Source organism: Gossypium hirsutum, chromosome A09 (assembly GCF_007990345.1).
Source record: "Gossypium hirsutum isolate 1008001.06 chromosome A09, Gossypium_hirsutum_v2.1, whole genome shotgun sequence".
Lineage (NCBI taxonomy): Eukaryota > Viridiplantae > Streptophyta > Magnoliopsida > Malvales > Malvaceae > Gossypium > Gossypium hirsutum.
The window spans coordinates 79,752,919-79,777,807 of NC_053432.1; the positions used below are offsets into that span (position 1 = coordinate 79,752,919).

The 24,889-nt window shown below is 35.3% G+C and overlaps 5 protein-coding genes across 6 annotated transcripts; all 5 read right to left on the reverse strand.

Moving 5' to 3' along the window:
* Positions 1-412: 412 nt before the first annotated feature.
* LOC107896488 (ubiquitin carboxyl-terminal hydrolase MINDY-1) lies at positions 413-6,855 on the reverse strand. The gene is made up of 12 exons (XM_016821672.2): positions 6,357-6,855; positions 5,755-5,873; positions 5,380-5,486; positions 5,200-5,287; positions 3,174-4,218; positions 2,835-2,889; positions 2,637-2,718; positions 2,382-2,462; positions 1,782-1,877; positions 1,625-1,674; positions 1,241-1,358; positions 413-713 (listed from the first exon to the last, which is right to left on the reverse strand). Exons 1-12 carry the CDS (start codon positions 6,574-6,576, stop codon positions 630-632), a joined length of 2,145 nt encoding a protein of 714 aa, XP_016677161.1. The 5' UTR covers positions 6,577-6,855; the 3' UTR covers positions 413-629.
* Positions 6,856-7,500: 645 nt separating this feature from the next.
* On the reverse strand, positions 7,501-13,486 carry LOC107896490 (protein FIZZY-RELATED 2). Its single transcript, XM_016821673.2, has 10 exons — positions 12,992-13,486; positions 11,231-11,891; positions 10,915-11,142; positions 9,498-9,677; positions 9,315-9,377; positions 9,028-9,222; positions 8,569-8,670; positions 8,407-8,469; positions 8,202-8,270; positions 7,501-7,923 (listed from the first exon to the last, which is right to left on the reverse strand). Exons 2-10 carry the CDS (start codon positions 11,726-11,728, stop codon positions 7,870-7,872), a joined length of 1,452 nt encoding a protein of 483 aa, XP_016677162.1. The 5' UTR covers positions 11,729-11,891; positions 12,992-13,486; the 3' UTR covers positions 7,501-7,869.
* A 514-nt stretch (positions 13,487-14,000) lies between these two features.
* Positions 14,001-16,061, reverse strand: LOC107896492 (uncharacterized). Of its 2 annotated transcripts, XM_016821675.2 has the most exons (2): positions 14,495-15,853; positions 14,001-14,269 (listed from the first exon to the last, which is right to left on the reverse strand). In XM_016821675.2, the coding sequence occupies exons 1-2, from the start codon at positions 15,394-15,396 to the stop codon at positions 14,257-14,259; spliced, it is 915 nt and encodes a 304-aa protein (XP_016677164.1). In that variant the 5' UTR covers positions 15,397-15,853; the 3' UTR covers positions 14,001-14,256. The 2 variants fall into 2 exon arrangements, with proteins under 2 accessions (XP_016677164.1, XP_040932980.1); XM_041077046.1 differs by lacking the exon at positions 14,001-14,269 and having other exon boundaries at positions 14,357-16,061.
* Positions 16,062-16,331: 270 nt separating this feature from the next.
* On the reverse strand, positions 16,332-17,490 carry LOC107896493 (expansin-A18). The gene is made up of 3 exons (XM_016821677.2): positions 17,316-17,490; positions 16,869-17,184; positions 16,332-16,797 (listed from the first exon to the last, which is right to left on the reverse strand). The coding sequence occupies exons 1-3, from the start codon at positions 17,482-17,484 to the stop codon at positions 16,485-16,487; spliced, it is 798 nt and encodes a 265-aa protein (XP_016677166.1). The 5' UTR covers positions 17,485-17,490; the 3' UTR covers positions 16,332-16,484.
* A 696-nt stretch (positions 17,491-18,186) lies between these two features.
* LOC107896491 (nudix hydrolase 14, chloroplastic) lies at positions 18,187-20,814 on the reverse strand. The gene is made up of 7 exons (XM_016821674.2): positions 20,481-20,814; positions 20,277-20,382; positions 19,920-19,997; positions 19,681-19,773; positions 19,435-19,527; positions 18,894-18,992; positions 18,187-18,673 (listed from the first exon to the last, which is right to left on the reverse strand). Exons 1-7 carry the CDS (start codon positions 20,738-20,740, stop codon positions 18,446-18,448), a joined length of 957 nt encoding a protein of 318 aa, XP_016677163.1. The 5' UTR covers positions 20,741-20,814; the 3' UTR covers positions 18,187-18,445.
* Positions 20,815-24,889: the final 4,075 nt, after the last annotated feature.

The window sequence follows — 24,889 nt, forward strand, 5'->3', positions numbered from 1 at the left end:
ATAATGTAATCTTGATTTTGCAAAATACTGAAACCGATCCTCCTATAATTGTATCAATTGGTTTTTATAATCTTAATCGATCTAACATGAATAGAATCGATTGATTAATCGACTGATATTATATATATATATCTATTATATATTTAAAACAATTAATAAATAACATATAAATCAGTTAAGTTGATTGATTTAATTTTAAATTTTAATAATTGATAGCCGACTAACAAAACCATCTTAGATGAGACTATAACCAATTTATGAGAAAACTGAATTAACTGAAACCAACAACTAGATGGTCAATTAAATTGATTTTAACCAACTCCTGCTCTCTCATACAAAACGGGTTTAATCTTTTATGGGTTTATCTATAAATGTCAAAACCCTATAAAATGTTCAAATATGGCCAAATGTATTGGAGTCGGTTCAAATAAGAGTTTATTTGGTTTGGATCAAGTTATATTGCATTGTTTATATACTATATATACATCATTTTCTACAATCAAACATTTTTTCCAAAATGACATTAAAGGTATCAGGGTTCTTATTAAGCGTCAAAAATACAAACCTACTATTACCAAAGACAAACTATTTACAGACCTAGGCTTGCCGAATACAATACACCTGTTAACTTACATCACGATACATTTTTCTTTAGATTTTGTCTCTTGCCTTGACGATGAAGACGAAGAGCTCCTTCCACTGTTTTGTGACGCCTGCAAAATCTCACTTCCGTTATTCGAATTTTTCATTTTCTTAAAAGTAGCCATATTCGACATTTGTGTCCACACATAGGCATGCGAGTAACAGGATATCAATATACTCATGCTGGATACTTGTACATCCAAAATTCACAGCTAAGCCTGGATGCTGTCATTTACAACTAAATATTCCACAAGGTAACAATTAACTCAATCTATGGATTTAACACAGAAACGCTAACAGGACAAGCTTGATGGTCTAATCCGGCGTAAGCATCTAATGAAGTTCCACCAAAGTCACATACTCTGCCGTTCAGGCAGGCAACCAGTATATCATCAGTCTTGAGTCTAAGCCATGACTTCATTTAGGTGTTAATCAAAAAGACTAATTAAGGTTGTATTTGCTCCACTGAAAACAAGTTTTGAAAAATATTTCTGAATTGATGACAACCATACTTCATTTAGGTACTAATAGAATCAGTGATCAGATCCTAAGATGAATGTTATTTAAGAATATCTAGAAGGAAGAGGGAACACAATACCTTTGGACCTGTTACTAATCTTGTAGCACCTACAATCGGTGGCGGCCGCACATTCTGACGCTGCGGCTGTTGTTCATACTCTTCTTGCTGTAAAGCTATTGCAAGCTGTAAATCCGAGCTGCAATGATAACATCACACATTAATAACTGTCATCCCTGAGCATAATAAGAACCAATGAAAATGGTTTTAGAAAATTTAGAACATTCAGAAAATATTGAAAAGATTGTTTTAACTTGACCACTATTCCAAATAAATAATTATTAGAAGCATCAATATTTCAGAAATATTTTCTGATGGATGTCTAAATCCACCAAATAATTGCATCCAAGAATTAGGCAGTAAAAATTAATACAAATACAGACAACTGAAGGGAAGGATAATTACATTTCATCCGATCTTGCATGCGCTGAACCATCAATGCCAGCAATGTAGTCCTGCATCGCGTAAATCATAGTTAAGGTTCATTAAAATCAATCAAACCAACAGTCAAAATTCGCTTGCCAAAGGGGAAAAAACTTTCTCGCGGAAGGGAAACACGTACAGCAGTTGCATTTTGTTCATCCCAAGTACCAGTGGCATGACTATCCACCTTGAATTCCTTGAAGTTTCCAGTCATAAAAAGAGTGTCTCCGTTGACCTGAAAATGAGTTAAATATTGGATATCAAACTTAAAAAAAGAATCAATAACAAAAACAACATAGGATTACGATTTAAAAGATTGAAATTTTAAATTTAAGATTTTTAACAAAATGTTTCTCATTGAAAAAACATTTTTATTACAAAGTTAAAAGGGACAAAAAACAATAAAAAAATATAACAAATGGAACACCAGAGACCACAAAACCTCCAATTTAAAACCATGGCTACTGTAGATTTTTGTTTCCTTAATCTAGATGATTTCCATTTCTTCATAATGCCAAAGCAAAAGGCATTTAATTATCCCAGTTAAACATCATGACATAAGAACCATGATGCAGTGGCCACTGGTCTACTGGTTAAGGATATTTTGTTAGTTAAAGACTTTAAAATTAACAACAATGTAAGTAATCTACCTCACTATATTTACTACAATTATAACTAACACTCAAATTTCAACAAAGTAATTGTTGGTAGAAAAGAGTACAAGGTAACAAAGCCTTACCTCATTTAGTTTCTCCCAAACCAAATCTGGTTGATTCAGATAGCCTTGGTCAGTAGCTAAAAGATAAAGCTCACCATCATACTGCAAATAAAATGAGATTCAATGGATGAAGAGATTGGAGTTGAGAGAACAAAGAAAACTGGTTCTCAAATTCGTTTATTAATTTAGTGAGTTGCTCAAGTGTTACAAGCATCGTTGGCAGTTCACAGACAGCTACAGGCACAATTAACAGAAAAAGTGGTTCCAACTTCTAACCTTAAACATCGTGCTGAAATGATTGTTGCGAAAGAAAACACAGAGCTCACGTTCTTTAAGACCATCTTGTAAGCAAAAAAGCCTGCAAAAATATATTAATAATCACTCAATTACGACCACATACCATGAAGATATAACAATGTGATAAACTCAACAGTACTTTAGATCTTTAAACAGGCAAAAAGCTACTCAACATACCCATAAAAGGTCAATTGATTGGCATTGTTCTTCAAGAAGTTTGCAATTAGTTCACCTAAATAGCATTAAGAAAACGAAAGGTAGGTTATTTTGAATGAGTGCATGAAAATAGTAAGAACAAAGGAGTGCACTTTGCTTTAAAAGAAAAGACTTCTTTAAGAATTTAAAAATTGAACTTAACCGGATAAGAAAATATTTTAATTTCCATTTATGATAATTCTTGAGGAAGCAACAAGCAACTAACAGAAGTAATGAAAATGGAGCTCAAGCTACGGAAGAAAGATAATACATGCTTTACAAGGATATAGAGTTGCATTTCCTGTGAGGTGAACCACTAACCTTGTTGTGGAGTAATTTCTTCTTTGGACCTCACAGTACAGACCTCTACAGAAATGTTGTCAGCTTGCTTTGCAAGAATAACCTCACCTTCGTAGATAGGTTCCCGGTTCTCATATGTAGTTACTGAATCTAATATGCAATCTTCTCCTTCATATATAGGCTCACTTCCATCGAGACTAGAACTAAAAGCTTCTAGCACATCAGCATTATGTATTCTGTCACTAGACGAATCTGAACCAGCTTTTTGTAGGGAGATAGATGATACTTCTGTTGGGTCAAACCCATTTATGTTACCCGGAATGTAATGAGCATCGGTAGCAGAAGTGGATTGAATCTCAATGTTTTCACCCCCTTGTGAATTTTCAGTGTTGTTTCCATCTATAGGTGCAGTATCCTCTGCAAGAGAAATAGGAACTGCACCTTCAATCTGGAGCAAATCATCAGCACTACTCACCTTAACAGCCATATTCTCAACTGCATCATTGGAAAGGGTACCATCTCCAGATTTAACATAAGAAGAATTCTGATTAATCCCATCAGTCTTTGGGGATACTTCACCTCTGAGGGTCTCAAAACATGCTTTACTACAACTACCATTTCTCAAGGAACGGCAATCATCTGAGAAGTAAGGTTCATGCAGGGGCATGCTCTCATTTCCAATACTTCTGTCCCCCTCTTGTGCATCTACAGAAACAAGGTTCTTTGAACATGATCTTTCAGCTAAACTGCCAGAACCACCAACAGAGGTCGGTGATTTAGCCTCTGATAATTTCAAGACTCTCAATAGCTCTGCTTCCTCCTCAAGGTCCCCTTTTCTTAATATTTGCTGATCTGAAGCAGAACGAGGAGACTCATCAAAAGATCTGGTTTTTGACAGGCTAGGAGAGGGAACTCCTAAAGTTGCAGTAGTAGCAGCAACAAAATCCACACAATCTTCAGAATTATTTTTGTGTGAAACCTCCATATTTCGTGTTTCCAGTGCAACAAGCTCCTCCATAATTGCATTGTAGGATTTTGACCCAATAGCACTAGCAGTTTCATAGTCCTGCCACATGTGCACCGTGGAAAAAAAAAAGGTCAAATCCTGGCCCAATTGATATGTATTGCATGTATACAAAACCTTGTAAACCTGAAACCTAGAACTATAGGGAAGACAGTTGGACATCTCTGAACAATAACAGAACCAGTAATATAAATGCTAATTAGAAACAAAGCGGTATATACTATACACCAATTTAATGCATACAATCTAACAAATGGTCATAATGTTTAAAAACATAGTGGGCATCATCAGAAATTGCATGCCTTGACCAACAATCTCCAACAATAAACATAAAAAACAACCATACCAGTTCTGTTCAAAGCATTAAACTTACTTTTAAGAAAACATTAAACTAAAATATTTCCCATGATAACATGACTTTACTGAATCTTAATTATTCTACCAAGAAAGCAAGCTAATGGTCCCACCAGCCCATTCAATCATGTTCCAACTAAAACCATCACTAAATGTGATAGTAGTCAAACTACAAAATCCTCTCTGAGCCACATTTTCGATCAAACAACCAAAACAGCACTGGTTGTTGAATCCACAATCATATTTACGTTACACATCTATACTGGGATTGGTTCTATCTCAAACTTTAGAAATTTGATACGAGTCAGAATCTGAGCTCCAATGCAAATTACTTCATAAAATGAATGTCTATCCAAAATGGTCATATACTCTACACGCACCCTTGTTAACTACAAAGAGATATCAGTCCATTAATGCTACCAGAGTCAAATACCTAGCTATGTCATCTCAAGGAGGTAAACAGCCGAGCCAGTTGAAAACAAATTTTCCTTACCTAAGGGTTAGTGTGTTTATCTTGAAGAGTTAGGTCAGTATTTACCTCAGCAGCCCTTAATGGTTTCAAAATTGGAAGTTAAACACCATATAGCAGAACTATAGTCATATAAGAACCTATACATTCTTCGGCACATTGCTTCAACTATTGCACCCCCAATGCTATAAAGAGCATACCTGGGGATCAACTATCCAACCATGATAGAGGGGAATATCAAGCAGATCAAATATGGCACACTCTGGAGTGAACTCAAAATCATCTATTCTGCAAGTTGTACACAATAATTCACTAAAGGCTGCAGAAAGAGACAAATTGCCAGAGAAAAAAAAGAGAGAGAAAGAAAGGAAAAAGCTAACCTCCTGAATTTGATATTTACATCAATCCCTGTAGCAAGACGTGGAAGTAAATCAATTGCATCTGCAATATTCTGCTGCTGATTTTCAACAAAACCTTCATCTTTATTCTACATGCCAAAATGATTCATCAGTATCATGTACTATACCATTACCAGCAACAAGCAGATGATTTGAGCTATGCTGCTCCAACTCTTTATTTTGCTTGAAGTACCCATGTCTGACACATATTCCGACATGGATACGGAGATATCACCCTCAAAAGACATGGAAAGACTTATAAAAGTAGTGGACACCAGTGTCAGATACATACCCGACACTTGACACCCGAGTTCAAGTAAAGATAGGATGCAAGCATAAGAAGAGGAAAGAAATTACATTGACATTACTGTTGGAATCAATGAGGCGTTCGGCCACCAGTGAAAGCAATTTCTCCTGTGAAACTTCTGCTATATCAGGGCTAAGGTTCAAATTGTTCCTTAAAAGGAGAACATTACCTGTCACAACCCCCCCCCCAAACAAAAAAAAAAAGAGCTCATTTTAAATAACTTAAATTAGCTCCACTTTTAATCTCCATAAAAAAGGGGAAAAAAAACATATCACAATATGGATCAATTAGAAATTTTGTCATGTTTCTAAACCTTATCCATTTTCTTCTTTCATTCATGCTCTAAGGTCTAAAACGATAAACCCTAACATAGCCAAACATTAGAAATGTTCAAAAGAGGGATACTTGATCACTTCCAAAAACCAATCAATAGAAAAGTGAATAAAAATTCTTCAGCTTCTTTTTACTAAAGTTAGAAACCAAAGATTAAATAAATAAATAAATAAACTAAACTAAACTAAACTAAACTAAACTAAACTAAACTAAAGAACATTCAATCCGAATATCCTGAGCAACGATACACCGGTAACAGACGAAGAAAAGAACAAAACGCAAAACCCTAGAAATGGGAAGAGAGAAAGAGGGAAGTTACAGATAGCGAGGAGAGGGCAAGGTCCATTGTCGTTTTGGAGAATAATAGGCGTGGTACGACCTAAGAACTGAATTGTCTTAGTCTTATGCATGCATCCTTTAATCCCTTCTTGCTTTTGTTGTTCTTGATTCTGTCCTTCTCGTATTGGTGCTGCTTCTACTACTTGTTTTTCCTTGGAAAGCGACGATGAAAAGTCACCGTCGGCAGCAACACCGGTCATTTCTTCTTTTGCTTTAAAACAATTTGATAACAGAGGATAATATTTACTAATGAAACCAAGGCAACAATTATATATATATATCGTTAACGCACTTTCTTCTTCTTCTAGAGAGGTTCTGAACTTTTTAGAGAGAAATCACAAGAAAGAGACAAAAACAATTTGGCCGGCAATAATAAACCCCCAAATATTAAATTTTTATGAGTATACTTAAAATATAATTGAGACTATAAAATTTTCGCATGCTTGGTTGAACTGAAAGTTTTTAATATATATATGTGGGTTATGAAGTTTTGAGCATTCACATTAGAGTTTTACCATGCATTACAATCTCTAATTCTTCAATTCCATTCTATTTTTCTGATTTTTCGTTAATTCGGAATAGTAAACTTTTCCAAAACCAACAGTCTGTGAGCCTAATTTCCAGAAAAAAGCAAATCAATACACTACTTTCAGGCTTGTTATTGTTTTTGGCTTAATGTTAAATTTAGTTCAGACTGTCGAATTTTAATTATTGACATAGTAGTTGGCATGGAAATTTGCATTTCTTGATTATATTTTTTTCCTTAAATTTTATGAAATATACCCGATGTGGATTGTGGCGTTACTGTTAGTTTAGTTAAATCTTTTTCCTCCAAACCTGGTCGAGTGCTCAAGTGTTAAAATTAAGAATGTATTTGGTTGAATAAAAAATAAAATAAAATTTGAACCTCGAAAAGAAAATAGAAGATATTATTATTTTCTACTATAATGCATGAAAGCCCATATAAATGGTAAGATTGCATGGTTTGGTGGAGCAGTTAAAATTCTTGCGCCACAATAACTGATTGTTATCTACAAGGTTTAGTACTCGATGTTAAACATTTTAAAATCATAAATTGATACTTATTTTAAGTGAAAAATAAATGCTTTCTTCAAATAACTGTGTGCCTTTCAAATATAAGTAATCTCATAAAAAATGAAATGTATCCATATCCCGCATTTACTTACATCTAAATCCCACTAACTTACAACTTACTTTTAATTTACAGTGGAAGGGAAGGGAGCTGCTACCAACAATTAATAGCATCTCCCCCAACTCTATTTTAACCAAAAAGAAAATTGGGATTAAAAAACAATGAGTTGCAAGAAACTAGCAATAAATTAGCTCTTGCACCTGTTGCTATTTCTTTCAATGCTTTTGTGGTAGGTTTGCTTCACAATTTGATATTTCGGAGCATTCCACTATATTTCTCATGACCAAGTCTGATCATCCAGAACTCGAGTATGCTGTCCACTCAATTTTCCTTGACGCACTCAACGAATTGTGGTTCTTCCAAACGATGATGCTCCAATTTCACTATCCGTGTTCTGCATTAAAGATCATTGTGCACGATAGGCACACCGGCAATCAGTGAAAAGTTTGAATTAAACAGTCCTAAAAAGAAACTAGCTTTTTTATCAAGAAAATGTTAATCATCTGCACTCCAAACAAATGGAAAGAGAAAATATATTTTCTTTCTATTTTTCTACTCAGCTTTTGTGCAATAATAAAACTAATGTCCGACTAAAACAGTACCAAAGGGAAGACTAAACAATTTGTGAGAATATAAAGATGTTCAGATATCCTGTAATCCAAGTGTGATTACCTGGGATTTTGGGGACGGGAAAACGTTCCAAAATCTTAGTGTCTCATCTCCAGCTCCAGTAACTATCGTCTGTAAGAGAGGGGAAGAAGAAACCATTTCAGCCATGGCAAATCAAGAGAAAATAAAAATTCTAGAATTTGTTCTATATTTCATCTATTATGTTTAGAAACCGAGGGAAACTATAAAGTGTGGGAAGTTGAGCTACCTGTCCATCAGGTGAGATTGCAAGATAAAGAACTCTGTATGTGTGACCCGTAAGAGTAGCCAGCTGCATTAGTAGAAAATTTTCAAAGGGGAAAAGTAGATGATGAGAGATTGTCATCATATTATATATACTTAGAACACTGTTTTCCCAAACTATGTATACCTTCGACATGGTGGGGTATCTCCAGACGATTATTTGGTTTTGAGAGTATCCATGAGTGCTGACGAGTTCATTGACATTCTTAGACCACACAAGATTGCATACCTGCCATACATAAAGTTGACATTAGAATTGTCGAGAATTTGTAACTCTAGAACTAAGAATCGCCACCAAGGCATAGTCTCTGTTAATCTATAATAAAATGCTGTCATTGTACACAATCCAATAACTTATAGAACTTAAAATTAAATGTGTAGATTAAAAAAATTTAATCACTAATTATCTTCTTATTATTGGTAAGGCTACTGTGACAGTGTGATCCATTATTTCAAACTAGTTGGAGAAAGATCAACTAAAGCAATGCAGTTAAGGAAGAAACTTTATGCACCAAAAAGTCCATTCAACGCACATTTAAAGCCAATCTTAAATGGGCACTATACGATAGGGAAGAAAAATAATCACCTGACTGCCAGTGTCCATGCAGCTCAAGTGTGTGTTAGTGGTTGTATTCCAGAATCGAATACATCGATCAGCTGTACCACCTCCAGATGCAAGAAGGCCATGCAAATGAGGAGACCATGCGATTGCTTTTACAGCAGCGGTATGTTCACAGTATTTCAGGACAGGTTGAGTGGAAAGTTGATTCCAAACAAAAAGCTGCATATGGATGAAATTTGCCACTCAATCAGTTAAAAGGCTATATTAAGCATCTGAATAAATTAGACATGCAAAGAACCGCCATTATGTACTTTGTTGTCATTTCCGCCTGATGCTAGTTCACGGTTATCATAAGACCACTTCAGTCCACAAACCTACACAATGACAAATAGAGCTTCAGGCTCAGAGTTTTAGAACACGAGCATAGCATGAATGAACATTTTTCAAATACAAGCATGAGACAATGAATCCATGACAAAAAACAGGAGTATAACCTCGGACTTGTGACCAGAGAGTTTACTAGCAAAATCATCTGGAGCACGTATATCTCTTTGAAGAATGCTCTTGTCACGACTACCAGAAGATAACAGAGAAGAGCTCCAAGCTAAAGCCCCAACGCGTAATCGATGCCCCTCCATTGTTCTTACCCTCTGGCAGCGAGAAGCATCCCAAATCTACAAAGTGATAGCCATTAACTAACTACAGTATCCTACAAGTATAAATACAGGAAGTTGAATCTAGACAAGGTTAGAAGATTCAATGCGAAGGCAATAAATGAGCAAAGATGACCTAAGAAAATGTCCACTGCAGGGAAGAAAGGTTGGACACCTTATATAACCATGGTGGAAGTATTAGGTTACTGACTTGCATCAATGTTCATTAAAGCCCGTTGATTCAAAGAAATTATGAAGAATCAGACCAAAATTTTCGTATTTCCGAGTAGCGAAATTCTTAGAAATTAAAGAATATATTTTTGCTAAATGAGTTGGTTATAACGAGATTTTGATATGGTAATAAATGGAATGAAGTTTCAGTCTCAAATTATCAAAGTTGCCTCACAAAGGTACCCATGCTTTCATTTAACGAGACCACTAAACAGGCTTCTAGTTTCTCATTGGCCTGAATCCATAAACCATGTATGGAAGCTTTCGCTTTAGGTTCATATCTGACAAATGAAGCAGATTCCAACTAAGTTTCAGGCTTTTCTACCCTCCTATTTATCCAAAAATGGTCTATAAAATTTAAGTTTTCTAAGCTACATTGTAAAAGGAAGCTATTACACTTGATTGCAACTTGACTATGACGCGTTAGCTTGATAATCCCATAAAGGCAACCAACATATAGAAGCATCAGTGAACTCAATAACAATTCCAAAGAGAACAAAATGAAAAATTTTCAGCTAAATCAAATGAATGAAAATAATTATATACTCTTAATATTTTTCAGATTAGGCAATACATGTTTTTGCGACACAAAGCTTTCTCGCTTTGCACGCTTTCAGTCTCTGCCTTTCATACTTTAAAAGCATTATTATGCTAGCTAAGAACTATTGCCTTGATTCTTAATTATAATTACTTGGGCTCAGGCATTATCGAATGCATAATGACGCTAACTAATTGAAACAGCCTAAGATAAAACTAACACATCCAGAATCGGAATGCAAGCCGACACTTAGACAAACGTAATATATTGGCAACCGATGATGCTGACTCTTGATTTACACTGATGTCCTACACTCGTCCAGACATGGACATAGGAATATCATCCTCCAAGAAATTCAAATATATGGAAATATTAGGAAAACTTGAAAATGCTCATATCTGTCACTAACATTAACATCCAAGTCCGAGTAACATAGTTGGCAATAATAAAGACTTTTATCAACTAATAGTAACAAAAATAAAATCAAACCTCAACTTCCCCGTCGCTAGTCCCAACTGCGAGATGAGTTCCACGTTGAGCCCAACTAACCGAACAAACACTATCATCAATCCCCAGATCGCACAGCTTTGTCACCTTACTACTACAAGCATTCCACAAATAAACACAATTCCCCAACCCCACCGCCAACACATTATTCGAAGACCAATCCACCAAATTCAAATAAAAATCATCTTGCAATGCAGGTGCATCCAAAACCTACAAAACCAGAATAACAAACATTAACCCTGAAAAGAAGTTTTTCAAATTTCAACCAAATTTACCTCAAAAAGCCTAAAAAACTCACCTTGTAAGGTGACCTGGGAACTTTCCTAGGAGCTTTAACGGGGCTATGGCTAATCCCCGGGACCGAGTCATCGAGCCCAAAAGGAGAAAGCGAGTGTAACGACCGTTTAGTTTCAGTTTTATACCGGAAAATATTCCGGCAAGCCGGAGCGTCCAACGAGTCCTTCTTGTCGGGCGTATCGGGACCGAAAAGAGCGGCGCGTAAAAGGCTGTTATAAGTACCGGAACCGTCTTCTTTTCCTTCGGTTGAAGTGGGAGAATTGGAGATGTCGAAAAGGGCGAAATTGGAGCCGGATCTGCTAGGGATGAACCTATCGGAGTAAATTGTGCGCGATGGAGAGCGGTTGTAGCTGGAGTTGATCATCCGGTTGATGTGCATTGTCCGAGACGGAAGGTTTTCGAGGTGGAAGGAAGAGTCGGACATTGTGGTCGGGACGTTGAGACTTGGAGTTGAAGGAACAGATTGATTGCGTTGATTGCTTAGCGTAGGATCGTCCATAGATGATAACTATGATTTTGTGGGGTTGATCACTTGATAATCAGGGAAACCCTAATGATTGAGAGGTTGAAGATGAGTTCTTTGCTTTTGTTTTTGAGTTTTTCTTTTGCGATGACGGAAAACGTTATCACCGTTATAATTTTGCGCGAAAAGTAGGGATTGGCTGTGGACGAATACATGGACAGAAGGTTAGGATTACGAGAATCGTATTTCTCTTTGAAAAATTTTATTTAGGCTGAATTATAAAATAGACCCTCAACAAAAAATCGAAAAATCAATTGAACTCTAATGACTCAATCAGACCAAATTTACCCCTTAAATTTTAGGGTAAATTGCAAAAATAGTTATTTTTATTTTTCTTAAATTATATTTTAGTCACTTATGTTTGAAATGTTACGTTTTGATCGTTTACGTTATCATTTTGTTACGAAGTGGTCACTCTACCGTTAAGCTCCATTCCTCCCTAATAGCGGTCCTACGTGATAGTCCAAATGAATTTTAAATGCCAACTTGGATGTCCTATATGGCAGTCCAAATTAAATTTATTTAATTAAAAACTTATTTTCATGCCAGCAACTAGACATCCAAGTTGGCATTTAAAATTCCTTTGGACTGCCACATAAGATTTTTGTTAGGGAGTTAACAGAGTTTAACGGTAGAATGACTACTTTATAACAAAACGATAACTTAACATTTTAAAACATAAATGACTAAAATATAATTTGAAACAAATAAAAATGATTGTTTTTATACTTTACCCTAAATTGAACTATACTATACGAAATATATTTAACCATTTTATTTATTTAAAACACCAATCAAAATAAATGGGTGAAAAAAAGAGTGCATCCCACAATCATCCATTTATATAATTAATTATCAGTACATTGTCAACATTAAACAAAGCAAATCTACCTAAATAATGAGTCGGTTGATTATCAACTAATGCATGCAAAAACAAAATACCTTTAAACTCTCAAGATACAGATTTAATAATTCTAACTAATTATTATAGATTTTCTTTGGTACATTAAAGTGGATGGTGAGCTTTAATAGTTTTTTTTTAAGTACATTAAACCAAAAAAACTTTGTGCTTATATATAAATATTATAGATTTTCTTTTATAATTATATATAAATTTAAGAGATTTCTTAGGGTATTCAATTAGTATATATATATTATATTTACAATAAATTGATGCCATCCGCTTAAGGATGGCAACTGTGCTGTACTGACTTATTGTATTGGTGCTAGTGGACTTACAGAGCTGTAAAGAGTACTATCTTGACTGGTAAAAAGAAAGCGTCTGATCAGATCTATCAAGAGATAGTGGTTCGCCCTCACTTCGATCGCCTAAGCAAGGACTAGGCTGTCGAGTGAGGCCCTCGAGCCGAATTTTTTTACCGAGTTCCCTCTCGGCTGACACGCTGCTCGGGATCAGCGCGAACGGTGGTGAAGCTGCGATTTCACTACGATCTTGTACAGTCTGAACTCGTAACCCGCCATCTTTGGGGCATGAGTCGTCAGATCTTGCCCAGGCAAAGGAGCGATCGACACTCAGTATTAAGTCAAGATATACGTTGCTCATGACAATTAGGACAAGCTTCTTTGAAGCCTTAATACCATTCAGAGGGTGAGGATGTTGGATTGTATATATGTGCACAAAATCTAATGAATGAGGCATCATTCTAACTTTTGTCTTTCCCATAGGTACGATGAATTTGTGGAATCTACGCTACACCACCTCAGCTCTTGGGTTTTCTTCCTGCCCTGAATGGTGGTCTGATCTTGGACATGCTGGAACGCTATAAATGCTTCTGCTTTTAAGGAATCAATATGAGCCCAATTCAGGTGTGGAAGCTTGTTAGATCCATGCATAATGAATTCAAGGCCCAAGGATTAATCAAGATCAACATCTAGAGACCTTTTAAGGAAAATCAGACATAGCCAGCCAACACCCAAATTGCCTTGTGGCTTGGTTTTGAATTAATTAAGTGAAATGATTGACAATTGGCGGTTGTTGAAATCAGTTAATCGCTCTAAACAGTTGTTGCGGTGTTCTTTTGGAGGTTCATGTTATCTTACTTGACATTCGCTTTTTAATTTCATCATGTACTGTAAGAAGGAAATAGCTTAGAGAACCACAAAAAAAAAGGAATGTCTGACTAATTAGCTCTCTACCTTGTTGAAAAAAAGTACAAATTTCAATTTGTTTAAATATAACATACACACACGCCAGTGTTGTTGCTCATAAGAACATGTGGCCACCACCAACAAGTTTCAACCCTAAACAAAACTTAAATTCGAAGGCTGTTCGCCTCATGATTGTGTTTGACCCACAGGTGACAACCGTGATTTCAGCCAACAGCTTCTCAACCACTAGTACAATATTATATTTTCTTCTTCCACATTTTTTATTGGAGATATAACAACATTTTCTATACCATGTCTTCGATAATATGAATTATGACGAAAAGGAACAAGGAAAAAGCAGTACCCAAAGTTTTCTTGCTTTGTTGATGTGATCTCTAATCTTTAAACCTAAGAAATTGTTCAACGTAGAGAGCAAAGTGTTCAGAAACAGATCCCAGAATTAGCATTGTCATGTTCCAAGACATGGAACCTATCAACATTTTTGTAAGCAGTTGATGGATATGATATACTTAATAAAGATTGAAAGATTTGGGTAATACAAGAGAAAGAATGATCATACATTTAAAGAGAATCAAATAACTAAGGTTTCAAGAAGGATGATGAGGTATGTACTGATATTCGATTGTGGGCGTTGTTCGAGTGACAGAAGCTGTTGGAGCTCTGAAATGTCCAACCATGGATACCTGAAGAGCTTCCTCTTCATATGCTCTCCTTTCCATTTCCTCCATTCTTGCTTTCTTCTTCACCTTAATAAACATTGCCACCAAAAGCAACCCCAAGAGGATAGCACCCAATGCAGCTCCGATCGAGCTTCCGACCACCAGTTTCCACCTGCTTATCTTCTTCCTCACAGGCATCAAGGGCGGCGACTCGACCACCAAACCGAAATGGCCATCCCTTGTTGCAAAACAAACATTGGGTGACACTTGGTTTTTCAATGTAACTTTGCCATCCCCTTCGAAACCAGCACACAATGGCCTCGTTGATGATCTAGTCATGTTGGAAGCCATTGTAATGTTGCTGAAATCTATTTTAATTGGCTTTTCCCTTGCAAGAATCCCAAGCTGAAAAGGGCTACCAAAACTCACATCACTGCCTGCATTATAAGCTAAAAGGCCCAACACAGGTGACACAAGCTGGTAACCTGATAGATCATAGTTTGCATAATACATGGATGACCAATTATAGCCCAAGGTTTGTCTCACCACAATGACTCTCTCAGCACAAGGCTGAACAATCACACCAATTCCCAAATGAAATTCCTTAACTTTTGCACCATATCTTCGGAGACTCCCACATCGAAACCTTGCAGTATCAACTTCGATGCCGGATAAGTTTGCAGGTAAATGTACAGCGTGTAAAGTACCTGTTTTGAAATGCCTGTCAAAGGACTTTACTGTGTAGTCCCTAATGAGAAGATCAAGAAGGCGAGCTGATCTGATCCCATCAGCTTTGGTTGAGGGCAATGATGCCAATGAAAGGATTATCAATATTAGAAAGAAAGGAGAGCCCATGAGAAGGGCTAAGCGTTATGTTGGCTAGGTAGAAACTGGTGTATTGAAGGAACTTGATTTCTTTGTGAAGTTGCAAAGAGAAAAATATGATGTGTTTTGGGAGAAAGTTTATAGATGATAGAGGCTTTGAATTGAAGAGAAAGGAAGTCCTGGTAAAAAAGGATAAGAAAGTTCTTGTTTTTCCTTTCATAATGGGGGGTCTTGAATGATGTGAGAACATCAGGCATTTTTTATCTGCAGTTTTCTCCAATGGCTTCAATTTCAATATCAGTTTGCCGCAGTGGTGAATGTAAATGAGGAGTCTTGGAGTTTATCATCTGCACAGTAAAATTGACCCAATACTATATGATTCTCAAGTGGGATTTTGGAGTTTAAAGCAAGCAAAAGGCACTTGTGTTAATTAATTCCTTTGAATTTGCCTAAAAGCTTGTGGAAAATGAAGCTTCTTTTTGGCTGTGGCATTTACAAAAAAAGAGAACTTTGACAAGCTAGGCCAGGGGAGGATTAAGGTTGGGAGAAATGATGACCCTTTTGTATCATTTGGGGGCTCAGTACTCAATTTGTTTTGTCTTTAACATGTTCTCCACTTTAATCAAGTTTGTGGGTCTCTTGTAGCTTAAACCATATGGCATCCCATCCTTTCCTTTCCCTTCCCATCACATTTCTTTTTATCCCTTTTGAGTTGGTCCACATGCATATACATGTAGAATAAAGGGAAAAGAAATAGCAGCATAAGAGTCAAAATCATAATGATCCCTAATATTTTTCTTATCCCAAGCTAAGCCATATAACATCCCTTCGCAGTTCTCTTATCCCTTTGAGTTGGTCCACATATATACGTCTTGAAATAAAATAGAAAGATATATAATTTGTGCTTATTATGAAGCACAGTCTCTTTCGATTCAAAAATTATGTTCAACTAGTTGATGTAAGATTGTTTTTTTTTTCCAACAGTACAGAACTATAGTAGAGCTGTTCCGAACTAAGGTTGAATTTCAAGAAAAAGGGAAAGCCGAGAAAACAAGAACAGTGAAATAACCAAAAGGAAGAGAAGATAATAATTGTCCAGGCAATTCTGAAGTAGTTGTTTAATGGAAGTTCACATCTGTCTTGTAAGTTGACCCTACATTCCAATTTTCAGGTGCAACATTCCGAGCTATGATGGTTTCCTTGGTTGAATATGAAGTAAGCTTGAAAGAAAGTGATTGGCCACCAAGTGTGGCAAATGCCTGAAACGAAGCTCCCCAGTTATGGCTCATGCTAATCCACCCTGTTTTGCTTCCTTTGACCCACATGTTTGCAATGTCACCACCTCCTCCTACGTTCATCACATACACCAATAACCAATACCCATTGCCTTGGAATGAAAATCTAACCCCTCCTGGCCTCTCACAAGGTACCCTAAAAGGATTTAAACACATATTTCAACCGGTTCATGTAATCACTTTTAAGAGATCGAAGATGTTGTGTACCTTCGGTACATGACGGGGACAATGCCAGCTTTCCATGTTGCGATTTTCATGAAAGCAGGCTTGGACATGTCGAAATGGGCTCGAGGAGGGTTGCACCAGCCGCCATTGTTGGAGTCTTGGGCCCAGTTTGGAGGGCAAATGTTGGTTGCTGTCACTGTGGTGGATGGAACCCCAGAGTAGCACCAAGGTGAGTCAACACACTTTATTCGGTAACAAGTCCCACAAGCAAAGCCATCGTTGAACAATGTTGTGCTTAGTGCAGCAGTGTCTGTACCATAACCATTGCTGAACAAATCCCCGTACCCACAAGCTCCTCCTATAAGCTCAGCAATAATAGAAAAAGATGATCGAAGATAATTACAGATATTAATATTCGAATTTTAAACCTGCAATATATGATTTTAAAGATGAAACGGATATATAATATAAAAAAAAATCGAAAAATACCCATTGTTTGAGAGGCAGATTCATCGCCATAAAAGGTGGCATGGGCAGCAGCCCAAGGGCTTGATTGGAAAACCGGAACCGCAACCGCAAGGGAAGGTTTGCTGATGATGGCAAAGGTTGCAAGTGTCATAAACAATAACTTAAAGCTCCATGAAGTAAAAGAGGCCATGGTGAGACAAATGAGAACAATGCCTATTTACGAACATATGTTTTCCTTTATATATATATATGTATATATTATAGTTTTGCAAACTACCAAACTGCAGGAGAAGATTAAATTAAACAACTTGAAAGCCATCGTGACATTCACGAAGATAAAATTCCCTAAAGTCAAACTCAAATGTTTTAGAAAATGGGTGCAATGCTTCTTCCGTTAGATTATTATGAACGTGCTTGCACCTTTTTATTTTTCCCTTTTAATTGAATCAGATTGATAAGAAATCTTTAATGTGACAAATGTAATAGTTGTTCACTTCATTCTTTAATTACGTGATCGAGTAATGAAAAAGTCCTCAATCATGAACCGATTTTTGATTCAGCCCTAAAGTATGGATTGCTTATCTTCAATTGATTAAAGATTTTACTAGGGCCTTCGTGGCTAAAAGACGAACCCTTTCCAGTTCCATGTATCATATTCTTTTTACTCGGTAAATCAAATTCAAAAATCCTAATGTTTGATCTGATTAGCTGACAAAATCAATGTTTTTTTTTTTAATTTTCAATTACTGAAAAATCATAATTCAAATTCAAACTTAAGCATAAATAATCAAATCAAGAATCAAATGAAAATTAGGTTTATTTTGGCAAAGTTTGACGATGAGAGCCAATGTTGTTTTTACTAATGTAAAGAAGCTTAAGTGAACCTAATGGATTGAGTTCAAACAGACTTTTCTATTATTATTTGGAATTAAGTTAAACTTTAAAGGCTAAACTTGGTCCAACATTAAGCGATGAATTAACAATGGAGCTCAAAACCAAACTTCCTACTGCAGTTTTACACGTCTATTACAGGCTAAATATTTAAACTCGATTTCTACGACAATTGGTGCCCATGATTCTATGATCTTAAAACCACTGATTGAATTACGAACAAACAGAAGCCGGTAATGATTGACGTTAGCTGGTTAAGATTATTGTGGTAATAATCCTTCTTTCTTGGCCATTTCATAGATTGCGATTGCCATGAGTGCCTTTGCATCAGGTGTCGTGTGCCAGAGTTTCTCATATGGAACTACACGAACCTTGATCAGTTCACCGTGTTTGACACAACCCGTTTCTTTTCCTTCAAGCTGTGTGATAATGTTTTTATCAACACGCCCTCTGTACAGAAATAGCCCAAGTTCTTCATCACAGCCTCCCTAACATGGAAAAGACGAGAAATAATTATCATAAACCTAAGCTGAATCAAGTCATGACATGACCAAATGTCCTGAAAAAGGACTATCGGAACCTTTGAGGATTTGGAACTGTAATGCAAAGATTCCAAGCAAATAGTGCACATCATGGATCCATAATTAGATAATCAAAGTTATACGCAGTTAATTACGGAAAGAACACTCATCAGCACTGCCAACATACAGGAGAAGGAAAAACTTTGAATCCAGTAGATGGATCAAGGAACGCAGAGAGGTCAACCATGTCTTCTAGTTTCAATCGAATACCAATCTCCTCCTCAACCTATCAGTTTCAACGCATTAAGAAATCATTTATATAACAGAGGAAAAGAAGAACAAGTAAAAAGAAGCTAATCCTATGGAGTTTTTAACAAAATGTTATGTCAAAAATAGTAAGTTGTCTCAACTGAAAGGCAGAACATCAGCATATCTGTAAAGATGACAAAGGCTGGAGTATAATCTATAAGAAAAACCAGCAAAGTGGAGAAATGGTCTCATAGCAGAGACTTGGATATGGAAGAGTAACGACTTAGACATCAAGAGGAAACGAGATGGCTGGAAAAGTAAATTCCAGTTCATTAGTATACAATTCTTGACATAAAAAAGTGGTAAATTTCATAAACCAAAGTGAATCATTTTACAAACTTTATAGACATGTATAATATGTGTTTGGGTTTGTGCAAGTGCTGCAAAGAGAAACGGGAAGAGAGAGAGAGAGAGCAGACCTCACGAACTGCAGTGCCAACAAAATCACCCTTGTCATCATCCAACATTCCAGCAGGCAATTCGAGTACAACCCTCCCAGTGGGGACCCTCACCTTAGATAAGAATGAGGAACTCATTAGCTTTGGACGAAGTATATATATTTAAATAGCCAGCTTCAAAAGCCGATCTCTCCTCTGCTCAATTGTATTATCATACTTGATAGACAAACTGCTAAGAAGAACAATTATACTAAAACATTTCTCTACCTGTTCGGTGAGAACAGCATATGTCGTGCCCTCAGACTCCAAAAGAATTAGCACAGTTACAGCTGGTCCTCGTGCAAATACTATACCTGGAACCTTAAGCATGTTTTAGTTCATAAGAAAAGACATTCAACAACTGCATGAATAATTACAACAAATGCTCCAAGCTCGAATTAATAATCAATTCCAACATCAAGCAGTTTCACATGTTTAGAAAGCTATTAAGGAAGATGATCAAATACCTTCTTTCCCGTTCCTTTATCGATAATATCAGCTTTGAATTTGAGGAAGCCGATTCGCTTTCCAAACATATCAACTCCCTGTTATCAAAGAAAACAATCAATCTAAACTTCTGTCATCAAAGGAAAAACTTAAGTACTAAAGGAGATATTTGACATTTCCTTGTAAGATTAGCAAGTCCAAAATTTGCATAAAACCCACTGCAACATCCACCAGACACAGCTTCCTATAATTTATTTAAGTAACAATTCTTCCATGATTTTCAGTATGAGAATGATAAAAGCAAGTAAAAGTAAAACAAAAAACACCCAAACCAAAAGATGCAATGATCAATGCAAGTATTATAGACGGATAGATACCTGAATAAGCACTTGAGTTAAAGTCATGTTCCCATTAGCCAAAATCCCATTGTCACACTCCAGATTCTTTAACCATTGTCTAAACAAAGATGACTCAATAGCGGCCCTGTAAAATTCACGTTCGTGAATGATCAAACAATGGGTACTTACCAATTTCGAAATATCAAAGAACTAAAACCAGAAAAGAAAAAAAAGGCGACTCACCTGAACTCGGAATCGGACAGGCCAGGGGCTGCAAGGACTTGGACAGGTTGACCGAGTTGAGTGGGCAAGGAGATGGAGTGAGTCAGGGAAGTTGATGGCGTGGCGGACATTCTGGAGCAGAAGGGTTTGGGTGTTGTGTGACGGTGAAGAAGCTGAGCGAGAGGAAAGGAAACGACAAGTCGCTTTGGGAGGGCGAAAGCAGACAGAGGCATCGGAGACCGGAGAAGATGAGTCATGCTTTTGCCTATCTCTGTCCACATTCCAGATTCCTCTAGGCTTCTAGTTTAATGTTTTTTAAGGGTAAAGTACATGATCGGTCCCCGAACTTAAAAAAATTACCATATGATTTATCGATTCCTTATATTTTGATTATCGTTAATAGTTTGACGAAAATCTCATCTGGCAACAAAATTAGCCGTTAAAGCACACGTGGAATCCATATTATTTTCTCAAAGTATAAATTAGTAGACTTTTTTACTATTTGACCCCTTAATTTACTAGACATTTTGAATATTTGACCATCTTTCTCTTTCATTCCACCTTTCCTCTTTTTCCTCTCGCTTCCACCACCACTATCGGTTCCAGCAGCAGCGTCGCCTGTTCGCCACTCATGCCGAATCCGAGATTGGCGCTCAGTTCTTCTTCATTAGTTTGAATGTTTCTTCGAAAACGACAATTATATGATATGAGAAGATTGTTGCATTTTTTTCAATGCCTTGAGCTTTGTTTTTATGGAAGAAGCAATCACTTGGCGAGCTCCAAGTATTTGTCACAGCCAACCTATCCTATCCTACTAAACGTTTTCTTGATCTCAGCCATCAAATTCCTAACTAAATAACATTGACTTTCGCATCGTTTGCCTCCATAAAGGGATATGATAAGCAAGATTTTTATTTTAATCCCATTGGGGCTTTTTGCTACTTTTAGATCCATTCAAAGTCTTTCATTTCCTACCCTTTCTTAGATTGTGTTCTCATTTGAATATAAGGAAGTTGCTTCAGCCTTCATGAACTACGAGCTGGTTGATGACAAATGGATGTTTTTCAGGTCTTTGACTCAGCTTATCTCACAAATGGGTTCAACCGTTTGGTTATTTTTGTTGGCTAATATCGTAGCAGCTGCAATTCATCTTGATGATAATAAGCCCAGATTCACCGATTTGCATACAGTTGGTAATGCAGAAATGTAACTGTTTTACAATATGATGATTTAATTGTCCCTTTGAGAATCGATTCATTTCTCCTCATTTTTTATAAGTAACATAATCATAGTTTCTCTCATTCTTCTTGATTTTCTCATCCTACTTTACTTTTTTCTAAAAGTTTAATATATTACTAAAATTACATAAGAGGAAATTTTATTGAGGATATTGGATTTTAAGTGGGATCGTCTGTGACTCTTCCAATCTTTCTTGAGAATTTAATTCTGAAAAGGTTTTTTCAACCAAGTTTAAAATTTTATTTTTATCTTATTTCCTGATTTCTAGGTAAAAAGCAATACCAATTCTTCCTCATTTCTGTGTACGAATTTAGAAGCATTATGTTAACTTTGGGGACGGTCCATTTTTAATTACACTGATCAGGACGAAATTGCTTCTAAAACAATGGTTCTCCACGACGCAGTATTTATTTATACCTTCTTATTTGTATTTGTCAGTGTTAACATTTTTATTTTATAGTAGTAATTATCCAACAATTTAAAAGCGAATTATCTGCTACTGTAGAAACAATATCTCTAGTCATTAAAAAAAAACATCCCTAATCTGCCCAAACTCAAACCACTACATGGAACCAACTACTGGAATCTTCTGAAGCATAAGAAATGAGACATGTCATTGGAGGAACTGATCTGCCACATGCAAATCAAGAAAGCCAACAGTCTTAAAGATAAGGTTTTTGTCACTGCTAGTGAATTATCTTTTAAGGTTAACCTCGTGGAATCTTCTTTTGGTCCTAAACTTAACAGATTTAAGAACGTTGGGAATCAAAAGAAGAAAGTCAAGCCTCAATCCAAGAAGCTTGCTAACTTCAAGAAACCGGGAAAGAATGAAACATCCAACAATCCGATGAGTTGTTATGAAACATCCAACAACCCGATAAGTTGTTATGTATGTGGCAAGCTAGGACACAAACCATACCAATGCTTTCGGCGCTCTGGAAGTCACAATCAGAATTAGAACAAACCACTAGTGCATTTGATTGAAGATCTAGACGAAGTGATCACCATTGTGGTCTCCAAGGTCATCCTAGTGGAAAATAACATTGAGTGGATAGTAGACACATGCACTTCTAAACATTTATGCACCAATAAAGAAATGTTCATTGGATTTGAGAATGAAGCTGAAGGTGAACAAGTATACATGGGTAATTCTAGCAATTCGGAAGTACTCGTTAAAGGAAACGTTTTACTTAAGCTTACTTCTGATAGAATATTTGTTTTAAATAATGTTTTGTATGTTCTTGCTTTACGTAGAAATTTGATTAGTGGTGGACTTCTGAATAAGGTAGACATTAAACATGTCCGATTCAAAGAATAGTTTAATGCATGCTTTATTCATAAGTCCACCACTAATCAAATTTCTACGTAAAGCAGGATCATGCAAAATATTATTTGAAGCAAGTATTCTGCCAGAAGTAAGCTTAAGTAAAATAATTCAGTACTTGTTGGATTTGTGGCCTCAAATTACTGTTTCTGATACAACTAAAAAAACGAGCTGTTACACATTGTTTCTACAGTAGTAGGTAAAATCGCTTTTAAATTGTTGGATAATTACTACTACTACTACAAAAAAAAACGTTAGCACTGATAAGTACAAATAAGAAGGGAAAAATAAATAAATAATGCGTCATGGAAAACCACGACCTTAGAAGTGATTTCACCCTGACCAATGAAATCGGAAATGGAAGTCTCACCCCCAAGGATAACACACTGTTTTCAAATTTATACACCTGAATAAGGAAGATATAATACAATTGATATTGCTCTTCTTAAGTTTACGAGAAATAAAATAAAAAAAATAATGTTAAAGTACTTAAGAGATTTAGTAGGAAAAAAAATCATACTAGGATTAATTTCCAGGTTGCGCATCATATAGATGTGAAAATTATTTCTTTAAATGGTGATTTAGACGAAGAAATCTATATGAAACAATTTTCAAAGTTTGTGACATATGAAAAAGAAGACAAAATATGCAAGCTTAAAAAATCTCTATAGAGTTTCAAACAAGTTCCAAAACAATAATATGATAAATTTGATAGAACTATGTGGGCCAATAAATTATAAAGTTATGGGGGTCATTAAATTTTAATTAACGATTATTATTTTATTACACGTTTTAAGCTTTGAAAAATGTGTATTTTTACCTTATACGTTTTAGTTTTTCTTTCAAAAATGTCATCTATTAATTATTAGCAAGTGGGTAGTAAACCACTAGGGCTCAAAAATTGACTTTGTATACCTTGTGATGTATGGTCGGTTGGGTTTATTACCATTATAAATTTTTTAGAAGGAATTTCTTATTTTAATGCATTATTAAATAGTTTTAAAATTTTAGTTTTAAATTGAATTTTTTATATTTATATATATAATAATAAATTTAGCTTTCAATTTTTACGTAGTTATTTAATTTGTCTCTAACATTTTAGTAAAAGTAAATTAAAAAAATAAAATTAATAAGACTAAAGAGTAAAAAAGATCTTAATAAAAAATTAAAAAAAATCAATTAAGCCATTTGAAAATTTAAAAACTATTAAAAATCATAAAATTTATAAAAAAAACTGTAAAAATTTTAAATATCAACTCAATAAATGAGTAGGGGTCGAATTTTTTATTTTAATGGGTCAGTATTGTTATTTTTTAATAAATTTTTTATAACTTTTTTATGTTTTTTATTTTCATTTTAATTTTAAAAGGGTTTAATTGCTTTTTTTAATTTTTTTACTAATGCCTTTTTGACCTTTAGTCTTATTAATTTCAAAATTTTCTAATTTACTTGCAATAAAGGGGTAGGGATCAAATTGAAAATGTGTAAAGGTTGAGGGTTAAATTTATTATTATATTTTATTTATAAACACCAAATTGTAATGAATGGGTTATTTTGTTCACTCATCTTACGAATAAGGATAATTTACCTATTTTCTCAATAGAAGGGCTATAATGTAATCCATGATATAGTAAGGGATTTTGTGGTACTTTTGCCAAATTTAATTATTTTATGACGATATTTAAGATTTTGAATTTTGATCCAAAATTTACGAGGTAAACTACACAAATAGTTATCTAACTATAAACTTTTGATATATTTTTTAAAATTATTATATATTATATATTTTATATTTTTATATATTTCTTTAATTTTTTTAGAGTTAGTACCAAATTAAGAATATTTGTAAATTTTGAGAGTTAATTTT

What these genes read in the sequence shown, in the direction of transcription:
- LOC107896488 (XM_016821672.2), bottom strand. Translation starts at nt 6,576, where the DNA reads ATGACCGGTGTTGCTGCCGACGGTGACTTTTCATCGTCGCTTTCCAAG. An exon ending in ATTTCAGCACGATGTTTAAG is followed by an intron (nt 2,463 to 2,636) that starts GTTAGAAGTTGG and finishes TTTTATTTGCAG; the next exon opens with TATGATGGTGAGCTTTATCT. An exon ending in ATGAACAAAATGCAACTGCT is followed by an intron (nt 1,675 to 1,781) that starts GTACGTGTTTCC and finishes TACGCGATGCAG; the next exon opens with GACTACATTGCTGGCATTGA.
- LOC107896490 (XM_016821673.2), bottom strand. Translation starts at nt 11,728, where the DNA reads ATGGACGATCCTACGCTAAGCAATCAACGCAATCAATCTGTTCCTTCA. An exon ending in CAGGCGGAAATGACAACAAA is followed by an intron (nt 9,223 to 9,314) that starts GTACATAATGGC and finishes ATCCATATGCAG; the next exon opens with CTTTTTGTTTGGAATCAACT. An exon ending in TCCCGTCCCCAAAATCCCAG is followed by an intron (nt 7,924 to 8,201) that starts GTAATCACACTT and finishes TCTTTAATGCAG; the next exon opens with AACACGGATAGTGAAATTGG.
- LOC107896492 (XM_041077046.1), bottom strand. Translation starts at nt 15,396, where the DNA reads ATGGGCTCTCCTTTCTTTCTAATATTGATAATCCTTTCATTGGCATCA.
- LOC107896493 (XM_016821677.2), bottom strand. Translation starts at nt 17,484, where the DNA reads ATGGCCTCTTTTACTTCATGGAGCTTTAAGTTATTGTTTATGACACTT. An exon ending in ATCTGCCTCTCAAACAATGG is followed by an intron (nt 17,185 to 17,315) that starts GTATTTTTCGAT and finishes CTGAGCTTATAG; the next exon opens with GAGGAGCTTGTGGGTACGGG. An exon ending in GTCCCCGTCATGTACCGAAG is followed by an intron (nt 16,798 to 16,868) that starts GTACACAACATC and finishes AAATCCTTTTAG; the next exon opens with GGTACCTTGTGAGAGGCCAG.
- LOC107896491 (XM_016821674.2), bottom strand. Translation starts at nt 20,740, where the DNA reads ATGTGGACAGAGATAGGCAAAAGCATGACTCATCTTCTCCGGTCTCCG. An exon ending in TTGGCACTGCAGTTCGTGAG is followed by an intron (nt 18,993 to 19,434) that starts GTCTGCTCTCTC and finishes TGAAACTGATAG; the next exon opens with GTTGAGGAGGAGATTGGTAT. An exon ending in TCAAAGTTTTTCCTTCTCCT is followed by an intron (nt 18,674 to 18,893) that starts GTATGTTGGCAG and finishes TTTCCATGTTAG; the next exon opens with GGAGGCTGTGATGAAGAACT.